General features: G+C 34.7%; 1 protein-coding gene and 1 long non-coding RNA gene across 24 annotated transcripts in view; one reads left to right on the top strand and one right to left on the bottom strand.

Moving 5' to 3' along the window:
* Nucleotides 1–13295, top strand: part of LOC118352584 (uncharacterized) — a 39564-nt gene extending 26269 nt beyond the window's left edge. Inside the window, exons 2-4 of one of the 2 annotated variants that reach the window (XR_007406549.1) lie at nt 6317–6410; nt 8590–8648; nt 13178–13295. This is a non-coding gene — a long non-coding RNA (uncharacterized LOC118352584). Of the gene's footprint in view, nt 1–6316; nt 6411–8589; nt 8649–10499; nt 10612–13177 lie in introns of those variants that run through there. The other variant, XR_004809914.2, reaches the window with a different exon arrangement.
* The window catches only part of SOX5 (SRY-box transcription factor 5), a 1002640-nt gene that overhangs the window by 69454 nt on the left and 913613 nt on the right, over nt 1–19573 (bottom strand). For all 22 annotated transcript variants that reach the window (XM_025455370.3, XM_035707446.2, XM_035707449.2 and 19 more), the window contains one exon: nt 430–576. In XM_025455370.3, the coding sequence (XP_025311155.1) occupies nt 430–576 (147 nt within the window). The remainder of the gene's footprint in view (nt 1–429; nt 577–19573) is intronic.

Raw genomic sequence — 19573 nt, 5'->3', positions numbered from 1 at the left:
TCAGATTATAAGGTATATTTCAGTTGCCCCTTTTTTTGGGAAACCATTCCCAGAATCTCTCATTAAAGGTAACTAACATCTTTGTCCTAATAACTTCCAATGAACTTTATCTGTAACTCTCTGAGACTTTATATCATAGAACATGGGTATCTATTTTATAACACTTTAAGCTACCTGAGCACAGCATATATCTATCTTATAAATCTTTGTATCACTCACATTTCCTACTATAGCTATCCATGCATGCTTGTTGAATAAATGAATGACTAAATATATGTGTGTTACTGATCCTTATTAATCTTACTAGACTCTTATCTCCTTGAAGACCCAGAGGTCAACCCTGTGGCTGGCACATAATAGATATTCAATAAATGTCACTGAATGAAAAGTAAAACTCTAAATGGCAAGACAGCTTCTTCAAAAGGGTACCTTGCTTTTGGGTGGTGGGCTGTTTGTGCTCTTGTCTGTGTGAATGCTGGTAGGAGATACAGCAGCACCGAGGTTGCCTTGGGGTATGCCTGGGAGCTTCCCTCCTGGAGACACCTGCATTGCAGCTAGCTGGGCAGCATATAACTGCTACAAGAAAAAAAGGGAGAGAGAAAGAAAGAGAGATAAAAGACTGTCAGTAATAAAATAAATGCACCTCTCAGAAAGTACCTATATTCAGAGGTCGTAGTTCTTCTGAGTCTTCTTGTTTACTGCCCTGGAACATTTAAAAAAAGAAGTTGTCACCTTAACTTTCATGACTTACTTCTCTGGGGAGAAATGACAGATACCAAATAGAAGGGATTCTAGCTTCAGGATGTCCAGGGACTCAAAACAAATAACAGTCATTCATATTTAGTCTTTCCCAATGTCTAGAGAAAATAAGTCTATCATATTATTTGGTCAAGACTTCTTTTTGCTCTATTTTAAAATGTTCACAGTGCATTACAAAAGAACAAAGCCTCATATGCAAAGTAATTTTCTTACTATCCATATCAGTTTAAGTCTGGTATACCTCTTTTTTTTTTTTTTTTTTGACTTGTTGCAATAGACACCTGTAACAATTTTTTTCCTAATCATACAAATACACAAAAAGCCATTGAGAGGGCATGAAAGGAGAGTATCTGAAGAACATTATCTGGTGAGTCTACCTACATTGAAAAAATTAATTGGATGCTTGCCAGAAGTCCACTTTACGTCATGGTATATAAACACAGACAAACCCGAAATCATCTTGAGGATTAGGGTTTTAAGAATACTGTCTGAAACATGCACTCTTCCACTAAGCCACCACACAGTAATTTTTATTAAATAACCAGTAAAAAATTCTTGAACAAATCAATTTAATAATAAAAGAGACTGTCACTTTGATAATAATTGCCATATGATATGGTATCTTAAAACAAGGAGGTTACTTTAGATTCCAATAGTCACCTTAAATGTTTAGATCAATTCTCTTTTCTTCACCAGTCAGTAGTTTGTGAAAATTTTAGGGTTTGGATGGAAAAGAAATTATTAGCATGTATGCATGCGTCTGCACACACACACATGCACATGTATGTGTGGATGCAAGCTAGAATTTCTGTAATAAAATGACTGATACTAAAGAAAAAGGCCCTCAGAGAAAAGTACTGTGACATAGCTTATCTTGATTTTTCTCTGAAAGAAATTTCAAATGATACAACTGCTCAGGATAAGCCCGAGACCCTGATAAGTGGGGTCTCTCTAGAAATGAAATATTGAAAACTGAAGACAGGCATATATTTACATGAAAATACACACACATTGTTCATAGTTTCCAGATATTGTGGTTTAAATGAAACAGATCATTAAAATTATTGATAAAAATTGTTTTTTTATGACAACTAACACAAGATATATTCCAGACAAAGAAAACCAGAAGAGTATAATTGTACTATCAGTAATGAGTGTTCCTTCTCCCCAAGTTTGTGTGTATTTTTTATTTCAGTCTTTGAAACAGAAAAATAAGATTTAATTCATATGCCTTAGATTTCATAAAAAAGAGTAAAAGGACATGACGTCAAATACAATGACTGACAGTTTATCATTTTTTTCAAGTATCAGAATTAATCCATTTCCCTCACTTGTGTTAAAAACCTTTGCATTGTTTTCTGCAATTCAAAAAAGTAGTATTTTCTGTTTTCATCCTAAGCTGTTTATGAAGTTACTAAGAAAATAACCAATATTCCAAGATACCACTCTGTAAATTAAAATTTTATCCAGTAAAATACATGTACTGAATAACATTTACTGAACTAAAAATATTTTTAAAAATAGTCTGAAGCAATATCACATATTATAAATTTCATATTGTATTATATATTATCTCCTTGTCTTTAAAAATTATTCTAGTGGGTATTATACCTAGAAGCTAACAATCCATATTACTGGTTTAGTATACATATAAGATTGTTTCATAATTACTGAAGATTGACCTGAGATACTTTAATATCTGTAGGTAAAAAGAAAAATGTGAACAAAATAATTATTCAAAATTTTGATTATTAAAGAATTATTAATTCTTTCATAATTTGAAAAAATATTGCCGCTATGTGTTAATTAGATAATTAAATAGACCAGTCACTTATAAAAAGTGATTCAATGCTTAAATATAAATCTCTACAGACTCACAACTTCCAAAGTAGTATAAGAACTACTACTGAAATACAAGTATAAGCATACTCTGAAATACTTTATTGAATTTAAAGGTTGCAGATGGCATATATTTGGAATAAAAAATAACATGCACATCCTTTCCTCATTCAAATAAATGCATTATTTTTATCTTTTTAATTATGAAATTAAGGTTTATCCTCATTAAACTGTCCTGAGAGATGCTTTTGAGTAAAAAAAACCCTAAATTTGTAAAATAGATGGACCCATTTAAACATTTTTATGAGAACAGTATGGTATCATCCATTTTACTGGTACTTTTATAGACTATAGAAATTTAAAGTAATTTATGATGAAAATGTCACAAGCATATTAAATCAACAAGAGTATGGTTAACATTAGGTAGCTCTTCATTCCTCTCAATCTTCCATATCCTCTTCCTCATATTTGGTTTTCTCCTGCTTCATCAAGGCTTGAAAGTAGGAAATATCTATTTCTAATACATTTTATTTTGTGTAAAATATATGTGCTCCTTAAATTTACATTATATTACAGGAAGCATTAAAAAAGCCCCGATCTTAGAAAATCTAACACACTTCAAGTCTGCACAGGTAAAATAAACCAGAAATTTTAATACTTCTGGGTCCTAATTTGACCTAATACACAAGTTAAAAGGAAATTTAAGTAGTTTTAAAGAAGTAACTTACCAAAAAGAAAAAAAAATGCCGCTGTGACTTATTTAAATTTAATCTTTCAAAAAATTAAGTTCATTTATCCATATATGTGTGTGCTGACTAATTTTAAAAGAAGGGAATCAAGAGATGACTAATATTTTATTTCATTTATTACATGCTCTTAAAGCAAATCAAGAGTAACAATAGCTCTTTGTATTGAGTGAGAGCAACAATCACCGAACCACTGGTTGATCTTGTTAAGAGGGAAGGGTAGTGGCATTGGAAGGCCACCTGAAGTAAAAAACATCATGTGAACCATAGAACCCATTTCCATATTATAGATACACCTATAATTTGTGTGTATCTGTAGCTTAAGTGTACAAAGTTTTTAGGCAAAAATCGGGTTAACATTTTTCTTTAAAAGACTGTAGATAAACCGAGAGTTAAATATAAAATGCATCATGATAAATGTACTTTCATGAAAAAATTAAGTTGTTCTAAACATCAAAAACAAATTGGGAGATCCAAAACATAAAAAGCTAAGGCTTAAAGAGAGCACTCACTTCATGAGGTTAGCCAGACTAACAGAATAATGATTTTTCTCTTGCAGAATAATTTTACACTTATCTAGAAACTCTGGTGTTAGGGATTTAATTTCTAAAACTCCCAAGTTCTACAGATCATTAGGTTTTCCACTCTTTGAAATACTGTATTCCTAATGTCTTTCCCTTCATTCCTACACCTACTTCAGACAAAGATTTTTTTTTTAAAGAAAACAATCACAAAAAATTAAGATGGAAACTATCCATTGGTTACTTAGGGTCTTCTTGGTTCTCATGTGTCCATAAGTGTCTGTGTGTGTATAACTCACTTTCGTTTTAAATTGTTCCATAAGTCTATTTTTTAAAGATTTATTTATTTATTTATTTATTTATGATAGACATAGACAGAGAGAGAGAGAGAGAGAGAGAGAGAGAGAGAGAGGCAGAGACACAGGAGGTGGGAGAAGCAGGCTCCATGCCGGGAGCCCAATGCGGAACTCGATCCCGGGACTCCAGGATCATGTCCTGGGCCAAAGGCAGGTGCTAAACCGCTGAGCCACCCAGGGATCCCCTGAAGTTCTTTCAAGGACCTGTGGCTTTCTACTTCTAGTGTACTTCTACTAGACCAGTTAAAAGTAAGGCAAAATTCCATTCTAATACCAGTTCCGAACTAGTGACCTTGGGCAATGACACTGAGGCAGTGTTCTTTAATCTGCAAATTCAGGATAAATAAAACTGACCTTGCAGGGTTGCTGTGAGAAATAAATCACATAATATATAAAAAATACTCAGAGAAACATATGGCAAAGAATGCTTTATCAATAAGTAATAGTTATAGTTAGCAATTAATTATACCAAGTAAGAAACTGACTAGGTAATATAAAGTGCTGACTTCCTGCTATATACTCTGGACTGTGCTAAGCACAGTGGAGGGTACAAACAATGGATAAATATAGTTTCTTCCCTAAGTCAAGATTGATAAACATAAAACAATGAGAATATAAATGTCTTATAACTGTATGCCGCTTTTAAAGGTGTGAAGGGAAAGGAAATGAGTCAGGGCGAACTGATTTTTCATAGAAGAGATGTAGTTAAGCTGGAAGTAGAAAAGGAGGTGGCATTCTAAGGAAGAACAATTTAAAGGCACAGGGGCAGGAATGAGGTAGCTGTTGCAAAAGGAATGCAGAAGAAGGTGTGGAACAGTGACAGGAGAAAGGACAGTGACCTAATGAGTGCATATCCCAGGAAGAGTAAAGCAGCACTGGGTTTGTAGACTAGTGCACCTTACAGAAGATCTTCACATAAAGACAGAGTTTAAATTTAATATGTAGGTAGGCAAGTCACTGAATTTTTAAAGCAATATATGTGATCGTTTTTACTAGAATAAAGATATGCAAGGTATCTGTTACGAGGTTATCAACATTTAGTAGCAATAATTTTAATGGTAACTTGAGTTGAAGTACCAATTGGGGAAATGAAGATGGAAAAAATGATACCAAGTTTATAGCACAGTGGGCACATAAATGACTACAAATTAACTGGGGAAAAGAAAAATGAAATAGAACAACAGGATGAATAGTATAATTTATATGGTCTTTATTTCATTGATATAATATGTAAGTACTCACCTATCATATATTCTTATTTGTGTATATAGTCATTATACTATCTTGTATAATAGCTAAACCACATGTATTTTTTTTTTTCCAAAAAAAGAAATCACACACAGAGACTTCCCTATAATTCATATTGAGAGGGATGCCTAGTGGCTCAGTGGTTGAGCATCTGCCTTCAGCTCAGGGCCTGATCCTGGAGTGCCAGGATCGAGTCCCACATTGGGCTCCCTGTATGGAGGCTGCTTCTCGCTCTGCCTGTGTCTCTGTGTCTCTCTCTCTCTGTGTCTCTCATGAATAAATCAATAGACACAGGCAGAGGGAGAAGCAGCCTCCATGCAGGGAGCCCAACATGGGACTTGATCCAGAACCCCAGGATCATGCTCTGAGCCCAAGGCAGACGCTCAACCACTGAGCCACCCAGGCATCCCAAATAAATAAAATATTTTTAAAAATTCATATTGAGATAGTGAAAATGCTAGAACAATTCCATCATGGGTTTCCCCTAAAGTATGACTCATTAAACTTTATTTTTTAAGTATTAAAAGTGTGCTGCAGTGTATCAACAACATGAGCTTGAATTACATTTATCTCCCTTAAACCTAATCAGTGCTTTTTTCCTGTAATGTACCACATGTACCAAAGCACTATTAGGCAGTGGGCTGATAGTTCATTAGCAGGCATTCTTCCTGTTGAGTTAGAATGGTACAGTGTGGGGTCAAAAAAAAAATTCTGGTGGGATGATACGGTACAGATATTTTAACTTGTGCTAATAAACTGTTGCTAATTTGAGGGAAAATAGTATAGTTGTGTTTGGACAACTTGGCTTTTAACCCACAGTTATATACAACTGTATTTTCTTCCACAGGTAGCCATTTTTGCTCAGCTATCCTAAGCTAGTGGCTGGTACTCCTCAGTGCATGGGGTGGAGAAGTTTCACAAAAGAGCCTTCTAAATTTGAGGTAGCCTATTTCATTTCTTCCTTGAGATGGTAAATTCTTGCCACTTTTCCTTAATAGTTTATTTTCCCAAATTGTTGAAAATACAACTTCTCCTGTTGCTATTACCCTGGGGCCCAACTGCCATCTGGAGTATTTGGACTGAAAGCATTACGCACTGACAAAAATATCTATTACTGGTTGGTCCCTCAAACCGTTTACTGACTAGTAAACTCCTTGAAGGCAAGGATTTAATCTCTATTATTTAATGCTTTCTCAGAAAATGGTAAAGGCAAGAAAAGTAGAAATGAATAAAGGCAGAAATGAACTGAATAAAATAATACCATTAATTTTTAACACATGTAGATCTCTAGTAAGTATTTAGTATACATTTAATAATGGTAGTGACTATTTGTGAAGCAAATTTTAAAAACTTGGATGGAAATGGTATGTTTTTACTACTTGAGGATTTGAGAAAAGACATAATGGTGATTTTGATAAAATTTCCCATTCATCCATTTATTTCATTTACTTAAAGGAACAGAGAAACAGTGAATTTCAAAATCTTATCAGCATAGGAACAAAATACAGCATAATATACTTACTATAGCCATAATTATAATAGTAAATGAATTAGTCAATGTGGAATTATGAACCAACAAAAATGGATAAAGATTATTAGAAAAAAGTTAATATCTTTTAAAAAGACAATAGAAACAAGAGTTTAAGTTCAGAGAGAGATACTCTTAATTGTTTTGGAAAAGACAAATAGGAAATGCCTTCTTTCTGATAAAGGGATATACACTGTTTACTCACTGGATCCTAAATATTTATTATTCAGAGAATAAAGAGGCATTTAATAGGGGCTATGGTTGTGAGATAGAAGCTGTTCTTGCGATTTTTTAAAAATATATTTTATTTATTTATTTATTCATGAGAGACACAGAGAGAAGGCAGAGACATAGACAGAGGGAGAAGCAGACTTCCCACAGAGAGCACGATGTAGGAGTCGATCCCAGAACTCTGGGATCACTCCCTGAGCCTAAGGTAGAGGCTCAAATGCTGAGCCACCCAGGCGTCCCCTTGCAATCCTTTTTTCTTGATTTGTTCAAAGCTTAATTTTCTGTTTGAACTGTGATCTATTATCAGGTTTCCTTTTTGCATGCCCAAGTAATATAAACAAAGGCACAGGAAACAGGGAAGAACTACATTCTGGCAATTACTCAGTAGCCAGTAGCATATGACAGTGTTTAGTGTGATCAAGCACCTTACCTTCTCCTGCAGGCATAGATTAGGAGATGGGGATGCTCACATCTCACTGGGAAAATAGTGAGAAATAAGTCATACTCACCATTATCTTTCTACCTCTATCCTCCCTTTCTCTGGCTCCCCACATCTCTCCTCCCCAAATCACAAATTTTGTCATACTAAATATTTACACAAAGTATTTTAAGAAAAATAAATTAAAATTGTGACAGAAAATGTTGGCTTTCCTAAATGCTTTATCATAAAACATACTGATTAAGTAAATTTGTAAACATTTATACTGCCATTATCTGAAAGAGGAGTGCTAACAGACTGCACGTTCAGTTAATAAAATTTTTGCTAAATTAATTGCTTAAAATTATTTCTATAAGTAGAATAATTTTCTCCAAATGAAATATCATATAAACATCAATACATAAAAGAGGGAAAAAAGAAGTATATTATATAAATGAATTTTACATGTTTTTAATATTTAATCCAATGGGACCAATGTGGTTGTTTAATTTATCCTAAGAATTTAAATAGGCATAGGGATGAAAGTTAAAGTTCTTTATCAGCCTTGGGAGTCAAGGCTTGGGGGTTAGAAGTAAGTAGTAGTGACTTATAAGCTCTCATACATGCAAACATGTATAAATATAAATTTTCAAAGAGAACATTATAGAGCTAAAAACCTTCTGATTAATAGTCTCTTGGAGTTCAAATATACATACAGAAATAGCAGAAGATTTTTAGCTGAAGTCCAGGGATTGATAACTGGCAGTAAAAGTTAACATAGATGCAGTGTGTTCACTACTTGGATCGGAGATTTTCAAATGTGTGTCTGGTCATTTATCATGATTTTAAAAATAGGTAAATTGTACTTCTAAAGTTTCAATCAAACCTGAAAGATGTACGTTAGATGTGATGTGTAAAAAAGCATTTGTTTGTTTTTTTTAAGGGAAGAAACAAAGAGTAACATTTGTGAGGAAAAAATTCAGAAAGCAATTTCAAGGCTCCGTAAGTGTTATCTTTATAGCTTAATTTCAGCTTCTTAATGTAACTTAAATGTGGAGTTTAAAGAGAAACTAATGTACTGGAGAAAATATTTCAAAACATATCAGCATGTTTCAATGTGAATAAATTTGCATTGCACATTATTTTTCATAATGTTTCTTCACAGAAAATTATCAAAGCAACTTAAGTTTAAACATGGACTTCTTTCCCTAACATTGTCAGCTCTTCTTTTTGAAATTATTCAAGTATATAGCAAAAATGGAAAAAAAAAAAAAAGGCCTTAAATTTGCTGGATCCCAGGGCAAAAGTGCAAATAGAAACTCACATGGAAAAAAACTTAACAATTTACAAATCAAGATAATGAAGTGTTTATTACAACATTTCATTCTCCCATCTTGACAAACATACCTTCAAAACACCTGTATGCAAAGGCAAACCACAATAAGATACCACTTTACACCTAGTAGGATGGCTGTTATAAAAACATTAGAAAATAACAAATGTTCACAAGAATGTGGAGGAATCAGGACCCTTGTTGATTGCTGGTGAGAATGTACAGTTGTGTAGTTGCTATAGAAAACAATACGGTAGTTACTTGCAAAATTATGCAGTATTGCCATATGATCCAGCAAACCCACTTCTGGATACATACCCAAAATAATTGAAATCAGAGACCGTTAAGAGGTATTTATATACCCATGTTCAGAGCAGCATTAGTTATGATAGCCAAAAAGTGAAAGAAACCCAAGTTTTCATCAACGGAGGGATGGATAAACAAAGTGTGTTATAAACATACAGTGGAATATTATTCAGCTTTAAAAACAAAGGAAATTCTGATACATACTGTGACATGGATGAACCTTGAAGACATTATGTTATGCTAGATGAAATAAACTGTTATAAAGGGCCAAATATTGCATGATTTCATTTATATGAGGTGAGGTATCTAGAGTATTCAATTTCATGAGACAGAAAGAATGGTGGTTGCCAGAGACTGGAGGGAGGTGGGGTACTTAATTCTTTAATGGGTACAGAATGTCATTTTGGGAAAATGAAAGTTCAGGAGATGTATGGTAGTGATGGGTACATGACAATGTAAATGTGCTTAATGCCAGGGACTATACATTTAAAGATGGTTAAAACGGTAAATTTTATGTTATGCATATTCTCTCCCCGACCGACACATAAAGGATCAGGAGGGCAGGTTTGATTTTAGATTTCATGATCTCCTTGATGGTCCATGTTTGTACTCCTTCTTTTCCTGTCCTTTCCTTCTCCATTCAAAAGAAGATGCTTAGCTTTTGTCCTAGATGGCCTAAATTTCTTGTCTGTGACTAACCTGCAAGTGGCTTCTAAGGTAGGGCCCAGAATATGACATGGCTACCAGCCCTGCTAGACTGTGAGTCTTTAACAAATTCCAAAATAAAGTTAGAAAGATATTCCAGGCAGGGGAAACCTAACATGCAAAGTTACAGGTAACCTTTAAATCAACCAACAAAATACGTCTGTAAGTATTTAAGATTTTTCTGTATACCACAGAGGGCACTTCTTAAAAAAGAGACTCTCCCCTTCTCTTTTTAAAATAAAAGATGATGTTCATTTTCCTTCTCCTAGGCAGGAGAATGTGTGGTCATCCTATTTTGCAGCCACCACTACTGGAGCAGTGGTAGAAGAGGCTGAACAAAAAGAAATCTGGTTTCTTTCACTCGGCATAATGTTTTTGAGGTTCCTCCATGCTGTAGCATATGTGTTAGTAGTCTGCTCCATTGTATTGCTGAATAGTATTCCTTTGTATAGATATATCATATTTGTGTGTGCATTTATCCAGTTGATGGACATTTGGATTGTTTCCAGTTTTAGGCTATTATGAATAATCCTGCTATTGAACATTCCTGTTCAGCCTTTGTGAATGTTTTCATTTCTCTTGACTACCCAATTCCTAGGATTGGATTCGCTGAGCCATAAGGTAAGTTCATGATAACTTTTTAAAGAGACTGTCAAACTTTTCCAAAGCAGCAGAACTATTTTTGCATTCCCACGAGCAGTGTTATAAGAGTCTCAGTTTATACCATTATCAATACTTGGTATTGTCTGTCTTTTTTATTATAACTATTCTAGTAGGAGTGAAGTGGTATCTCATTATAGTTTGATTTTTATTTTTTAAAAAAGATTTATTTATTTATTCATGAGAGACACAGAGGGAGAGAGGCAGAGACACAGGCAGAGGGAGAAGCATGCTCCATGCAGGGAGCCTGATGCAGGACTTTATCCCAAACTCTGGGATCACGCCTTGAGCTGAAGGCAGACGCTAAACTGCTGAGCCACCCAGGCATCCCTCTCATTATCTGCATTTCCTTAGTGATGAATGACATTGAGCAACTTTTTATGTGCTCCTTAGCCATTTCTATGTAGTCTTTGGTAAAATGCCTACTCGGACTTTTGCTCTTTCTATAAAATGGGTTGTTGTATTATTAGTTGTAAGAGTTCTTAATATTCAAATTTGATTATAAAGAGAAAAACCTACCAGAGAAACTATGTGAGGGTCCAGTTTAATAGCAGTATATAGATATTATGAAAATGTTCATAATGATAAAAATATAATGATAATAAAAGAATAGCACAAATAAACATATTTTCCACTCATATAAATCTTAATATACTTATACAATGATAAATTTTTTATTCTTTAAGTTTTAAAAATCCTAGGCAATGGAGGTTGAAAAGGACTCGCTGCACCCCAGTAAGGAATACTAGCATGGTCAAGGGAGCTCTGAAAGTTAGTGACTTTTATTAGTCACTAAGATGACTTCTGGAAAAAATGAAGACTAGATAGGGCTAGCCCTCAAGACAAACTCTTGAGGGTGTAAGGCTTGGGGTAGGGAGTAAATGCTTAGATTTCTCTCCTAACTTCCTTGATAGTTAGGAACCCAACCCCTAGAAGTTGGGTGGCGAGTGGGGGTGTGAAGCATTTCTCCTGCTGCATCACGCTCTTTACCACAGTCCAAGGGAGAAGGTGATTGGGGGAAGGTGATGTGGGAAGGGCTTTCACTTAATCCTCAGTCTAGAGTTCCAACTGAACAGTTTTTCCCAAGGGAGAGAAGGCAGTGAACTAAAGTCACTTGGAGGAGCAAGTGCAAGTAAGTACACATAGCATGATATGGGATCTGCTGTATTTGGATACAATTCCTAAGACTTGAGGGCAAGAAAGAAATGTATCAAACTGAAAGAGTGAGGAAAACTCAGACTTACTATAGATTTGTCCAAATGGAGGATAACTAATAGCCAGTATAGCTGTGGCACAGAATTTTGAAAATGAGCAAGTTGAACTGGTTGGAATATAAGTTTCAATATCAGGTAACACAACGAAACGACTTAAGTGGACAAAGCTTCCAAAAGGCTGGAAGGCCAGCTGACCTCTAGAGGAGAGTTCTAGATGGTAGTGGGATAAGGCACAAGGGAAAAGAAATGTTATCCACTTGGGACACCTGGGTGGCTCAGTGGTTGAGCACCTGCCTTCAGCCCAGGGCGTGATCCTGGAGTCCTGGGATTGAGTCCCACATACAGCTTCCTGCATGGAGCCTGCTTCTCTGTGTATGTCTCTGCCTCTCTCTCTTTCTCTCTCTCTCTCTCTCTCTGTGTGTCTCTCATAAATAAATAAATAAATAAAAATTTTTTAAAAAAGAAATGTCATCCACTTCTGAAAGAGAATTTTCTGCCTTTGGAAAAAACAGGTGAGCCTCTTGGAGAGCAGGTCTGAGGAAACAAGGGGATGGCTGGTAGGGACCTCAGGGCAGAAACTACTACTATTATGACCCACATCTCCTTAAATGTATCACTCCTGGATGATATGTCTTGGAAAAGCTGGAATATAAAAGTAAAATATTATGTCTGGCTATTGTGTAGTTTTACCATTAAAAAGCTATTGTGAATACATGTGCAGATGCTATAGCATTATCTATGTAAAGCTGCTATCACCAAATGCTAATAATACACAGACAATCTTTATTACTTTATTCCAAATTCAGTCCCACTCAGTGTGATACTTGGACGGAATGCAGAGCTATCAATGAGGGGTGGAGTGTTGATAGGGTGTGAAGATGGCATCTTGATAAAAATTAAAGAATACATTTGAACTTACTTAAATTGTGAGACCTTTTTCACAGGTATGATGCTCTCAAGCTGTTTCTGTCACGCCGCAGATACTGAAGCATATAAATAAGAAATGCTTCAAATGTACTGGATTTTAAAAGGATTTCTTCATTTTGTGATACACCAATGCATCTTGAATAGTTAGGAAAAACATTTTGACTTTTACAATTGAAGCGGTTCCTTAAAGATCCAGATATATTTGCAGGAGTCATGCAAGAAAACACCAACTGATAGTTTATCTCTCTCTCACTCCCTCCTTGTTTTTTTTCTACTCCACAAGCCATCTTCATGTACTGCACAGTAATCCATTACAATATGTTCCAACATCTGCCTCCCCATATGATGTATGACCTATTCGATTGACCCTTTTTATGCCGCTCCAGACTTTCCGCTCATGACTGTGGGAGGAAGAACGCTCTGCATCCATTCCTGAGGTCACTAACCAGTAAATACATCTCCATTTGGCAAGGTAAAGGGGACGCTGGCTGGAAAGCTCTGCAAATCTTTTATATATCAGTGACTATACTCATAGCTTTAATTAGTTTAATTTATGGGAAAAAGCACTGCTGAAATTCCTTTCAAAGTAACAATAAGAAGAGAATGCTTGTTAAGGGGAGGGGGTTTTATTTTCTGTTGTTACCAAATATTTTTACTGAACATAGGGAAGCTGAATATTATCAGAAAGATTTTTAAGGCAATCACTTATCTTTGATTAAGTTCATAATTGTGAAATCATTGTTCATTTTAACCCAATAGATTGGGGGTGATATGTAATAATAATAATCAAAGCATTAAAAGTAGTGAGCATTTTTTACTCAATAAAAACAGAAAATGAATGTTAAGTCATATTAAATCAGACTATATATTATTTTGTATATTACAAAAAAAAAAAGCAACAAAACATACTTCCAGATTGCATACTTGCTGGAAGCTTGAAAATACTTGGCGCATATGGGGAGAGGCAGTGCAAGAGCCATGATTTTTCTCAGTGACTATGAAGTGCCACTCACTTTGCTAGAAGTCTGCATGCTATTTCAGGGATCACCATAACAAGTCTGTGTGTTCAGTGGGGGTGGTTCGATAACTTGACAAAGATTAAACAACTAGTAGTTGCAGAAGTCTGGGTATCCCTGCAAGTTTTCCTTTCTACTATGTGCCATATAAACTTACCATATGGGGGTAACAATGTTACTACTAAAAATGCTTTCCAAACTTAAAATTTGTGATGAATTCTCTATATTGCGGTGGGATTCCCCTACCTGCTGGCCGGTGGAAGCAAGGATTTTCCCTGACTCTGAGCCAATGACAGTTTACAAGCCCAGGGGTTAGAAGCTTCAAGAGTAAAAGACTTCTTGAGTCACTCGTGACAGAACTCTACTTTCCCTGAAGAAAGTACATCCCTTTAATATGTATATTTTTAATTTAGATGTTTTATTTTACTGCTGGTAGTAACAGACAACACGTGATGGATTAAAATAAAAAGAAAAACTTCCTCCTATGGATTTCTCCCTTATTTTTCCTTCATTTTTCTTCTATAAACTTTCTTGATTAAGAAAACTCTAGGTATTATATTAGTGTTGGTTATTTGGGCACATAAAAGGAATCAGTCTAAATTTTGAGAGAAATCTGGATGCAGAATGCTAATAGCAGCAAAGATAATCATAATAGCTAAAATTTATAGGATTCTTACTGTGTGACAGGCCCATGCTGTCTCTCTCTGAATCTTAAGAAACAGATACTATTATTTTGCGGAGGAAGCCATTGAAGCATAGAGAAAGTAAGTCATTTGTCCAAAGGCACATAGGTAAGAGGCAAAGAATAGGTTAAAATCTACATCTTTTTACAGAGCTCAAAACTTTTTTTTTTTTTTTTTTTTTAAGAGCTCAAAACTCTTAACCAATGCCTTATGAACATCTTTTTTGGTCATTTAAATACAGTAGTAGGCTCTGGGACTTTGGTGCAAAAGAGTGGGACAAGCCCAGGGAGGGCAACTCTAACTTCTGATAGAGCTTGGGCTCTTATAAGAACTATATGACTGCCATTGTGGTGCAGAAAGGACATGAGAAGTACGCAAGAGGACATCTTCCCTAGCATTTTCATTTCCTTCTTCTTGGCCACTGCCAGTAAAAAATGTTTCAGTTTGGTTTACTTCTCAATTCATGGTGTTTGAAGAGCACATGAGGGAGAGCTATGATATGGTCAGACAGATTGGGAAAAGTTTCTCTACAAATATGATTGCTTGGAGATCAGAGAGAATGAGATGTTTCAAATATGTACATGGAGTAGAAAAAGCTAGCAGAAAGACCTAGTGGTAGGAGAGAACATGACAAGCGTGGGGTATTAGAAGGCCAGTGAGTCTCTAGTGTGGTGGCAGAGATGTTCAAAAAGGTAGATGAGGAGCCATAACAATTTAAGAAGAGGCATGACATAACTAGATTTTCATTTCTATAAGATTAGTCTAGATATAATATGGAGAATTGATTGGAAGCATTTGGCTTACCTACATTCAACTTTTAATGGAATAAGATTAACATAATCATTTTTACATTATTTAAGATTGATTAAAAATCAATGATACAATAAATCTGGATACATAATTTTCAACATTCTGAGTTTCACCCTTATTTCAATATTTGCTTTTTCCTGGATAATTTATACTAATATTTCAATCATGCTGAAAAATTTTATATTTTGTTTCAGTCCATAGTCACTAACCTTGTTTCTTTTGGATCATTTAAAAAAAGAATAAGAAAAAAAATATATTAAAAATGAGCCATTTGCACTACCTACACCACACATTACTCTTAAGTCAATTAAAATAACAGAAACACACTCTAATAGTACCTTGCATTTACAATCTGTCTTGAATCATGAGAGGCTTCCATTTTAATTGCATGGGACACACTTCTCATATCATCAAAGTAGTCCAGAGAAATCATTAACGATTGTAACTTCTCCTTTTCTGCCTTAAACTGATTGACTCATTCAATATTTATTTATTGGACTCCCATAACTTACCAGGTTTTGTTCTAGACACTTAGAACACATCAGTGATGTTCTAGACACTTAGGGCACATCAGTGAACAGAGATCTCTGTGTTAATGATAGGATTTTAAATGTTTTTCCTCTGAAAAAGACTTGCAAGACTTTAATCTTTCATTCTGTCTATCTAGTATTTCTCTAACATTTCCCCATATGACACTATCATTTGTGGTTATCATGATTGGGAATTTATATATCCATTATTCTTTATATCTGTAAATGAATATTGCTTTTGAAAGAAGTCAAGTCATTATTGAAAGTCCATGATTGAGTTCATGCTTACAAAATGGATATACCTTGAAAACATTATGTTAAGTGAAATAAACCAGACAGAGAAGGAGAGAAGGTGAATAGAAAGTATAATAGAGTTACCAGGAGCTGAAGGAAAGGAAAAGGCAAGTTATTATTTCATGGTTACAGAGCTTCCATTTGGGATGATCAGGAGTTCTGGAAATAAATGTGGTGATGAATATAAAACATTATGATGAGATTTAATGTTATTAAATTATACACTTAAAAATGGTTAAAATGGTAAATTTTATTATTATGCATATTTTGCCACAAAAGTGGAATGATTAAGGGGATGATAGAAAAAAACAAACACTGTTTCCCAGTCCCACATCAAGCCTTATTTTTTAAAAAATATTTTTCCAATTTGTTCCCATGTGTTGGTTCATTTTGTACATTAACTCAAGTGAACATATTTAAAGAGGGGAAAGGAGTAATGATGTTTTAAAGTAAAAGGAGGTTGGAAATATTAGTTTTTTAAAAAATACTAAAAATTATTCTAGGCTACAGAAACAAATATAAACAAATATAAAAGAAAGAAGAATATGTTCTAAATCAACCCAATTTGGTAATGCCCCTTTCAAATTAATGGTCGCTCTGAAACGGAAGCTACAACATCATGTCAACCCTTCCCTGACTTTGGAAAAAACACAGCATTTGCCTGTTCTACTGTAAAAGGTAGTTCTTTCTTCACTTTTCCCTCCTCTCTAAAGCTAGCTTCTTTTTCATATTCAGATGACTGTTTATGAGCTCAATCCTGTTTCAACTGTCAGTCTTTACATCGAGGAAAGATAGATGGGACACACCAACCCCAACCTAAATGACCTTTGGATGTGACAAGAGTTTTAGGTCAGCCTTGCTAAATGGAGGCCTTGGTGTATCGAGACATGCCTTGGGGTGAAATTTACAGTGAATTTATTATCTCCCAATGCCCTTTGGACTGCTTCCCACCATCAAACACTATGGCAGCACTTGGAACAGGAAGAAATACATTAACTGGAATCTGATCGTTTTAAAAGGTTACAGCTGCCCAAATATAATTTAATTTCATACTTGCCCTTTGAGGGTTTGGTGTATATTTTCATTTTATGACTGCAAATGATAAAGCTCTTAAGATTCCAGGCAATAAAAAGAGAAAAAAAAAGTATTTTAAGGGTTAGAAGTCTATTCAGTTCATACTCAATGAGTGAAGTGACAAATTAGCTTTTTTAAAAAAATCTAACATTTCTCTTTTTTATTTGGACCATCTCTTATTCCTCTTCTGATCGTACACTTCTATGTTTGGTTGAAATTAGTATGTGAACACTGACCTCAGATCTCAGCTAGTGTGAAAATAAAAAGGGTGATAAAGAAAAAATGAAGATAAAGCCAAGCTGATTTAAAGTGAAAATATTTTAGTATAGGGGACACGTTTTTCAGTAGTGTTCCCTCTCATATGACTGGGAAAATTTACCCATCAGAGTATATCAACATGAAATCGATTTACCATTGATTCTGTACTTCAACAGTATATCACATTTCTGCAAACTTTAAGGAAAGGGTCACAAAATCCTCCATAAATGCCACACCACAGCCTCATTTGTTTAATTACTAAATATTACTATTCTTTTATTAACAGAAAGTAAGTGGTATGGTGTTTTTAATTCAATAAAATCAATCAGAAAAAATCAGAAACAAAAACCAGATAAAATTATCTACAGTTTATTTTAGTCATCAAAACAAAACAAAACAAGCCCCCAAACCAACTTTTGCTCTTTCCCTTTAACCTGATACTTTATCAGACTTCACAGTTCTTTAAATATCAATCCAATAGAGTTTGAGGCAACACAGTATTTTGGATTCACTATTCATAATGAGGAAAGCTACATAGTGAAACTTTTAATCCATATAAGCCAAATACAACTTAAAGTTGTGCACGTGAGCCCACGTGAACATGTATGAACACGTGTGGACACATACGCATTCTTTCGTCATTTTTCAATTTGATCAATAAATACTTCTTGAAAGATTTGAGCTAGTTCCTGTGAAGTTTATGCTTTAAACAAATATTTTAGATTAAGAGGGTACTACTGATATGAACAACAAAGAAACATAAAATAATTAGCATTTAAGTATTGTAAAACTTAAACACAGTAGATGATTATAAATATTAATGTATCTTTTCAAAAAAAGATTTTATTTATTTGAGAGAGAAAGAGCACAAGTGGGGCATGGGGACACAGGGAGAAGCAGACTCCCCGCGGAGCAGGGAGTGTGGAGCAGGGACCCCAACATGGGGCTCGATCCCAGGACCCTGAGATCATGACCTGAACCTAAGGCAGACACTTAACCAACTGAGATACCCAGGTGCCCTAATACTAATGTATCTTTATTAGCAAATTAATTTCGTGTCGGTATGTCACTCTTCTCAAAGGATTTTGCATAGTATTTAATTTGCATAATGATTCTAGTGGTCAGATATTACTATCCCCATTTATAGATTATGAAAATATAGTCTAGCAGTTAAGGAATCTGACTCAAGTAGCAAACCCAGTTGGTTACTGGGACTCAAATGCTCTAGATGGTAAAGGGTAATGGGACTTATTGTTTTATTCATTCATTTATTTATCCCTCTTTTAATCAACAAATATTAATTAAAGGCTCACCTAAGGTGAGAACAATGAAAACAAAGATTATCTAGGAATCAATTCCCAATTCTTTAAGAAAAAAGTCTTATGCTCATTTTTCTAAGGAAGATATAGAAACAGCCAGTAGGCACATAAAAAGATGCTCAATATTACTAATCATCAGGGAAATGCAAACCAAAACCATAGTGCGGTATCACCTAACACCCATTTATATGGCTATTATCAAAATTAAACAAAGCAAAACAGCAAAAACCACAAGAAAATGACAAATGATGGTGAGGATGTGGAGAAACTGGAACCCTTGTTCATTGGTGGTAGGAATGTAAGTGGTGTAGTCTCTGTGGAAAACATGGCAGTTCTTCAAAAAATTAAACCTAAGATTACCATATGATCCAGCAATTCCCCTTCTAGGTATACAATCAAAATACTTGAAAGCAGGAATAGGGACAGATATTTGTATATCCATATTCACAGAAGCATTATTTACCATAGCAAAAAGTGAAAACATCCAAATATCTATCAATGGTTGAATGGGTCAACAACAGGGTTACACAGTAGCAACAATAGAATATTATTCAGCCTTAAAAGGGAAGGAAATTCTGACACATGATGGACCTTAAAACATAATACTAAATGAATAAGCCAGACACAAAAGACCAAGCATTGTCTGATTCCACTTATGTGAGGTACCTCAAATGGATAATTCATAGAAACAGAAAGAAGAAAGCTGGTTACCAGAGACTTGGTTGCAGAGGTGGTGACAAAGTCAGGAGTTACTGTTTAACAGGTATGAACTTTCAATTTAAGATGATGAAAAAGTTG

Source organism: Canis lupus, chromosome 27 (assembly GCF_003254725.2).
Source record: "Canis lupus dingo isolate Sandy chromosome 27, ASM325472v2, whole genome shotgun sequence".
NCBI lineage: Eukaryota > Metazoa > Chordata > Mammalia > Carnivora > Canidae > Canis > Canis lupus.
Note: the sequence above shows the minus strand (reverse complement) of the source record. Positions and strands in the feature narration are given on the sequence as shown.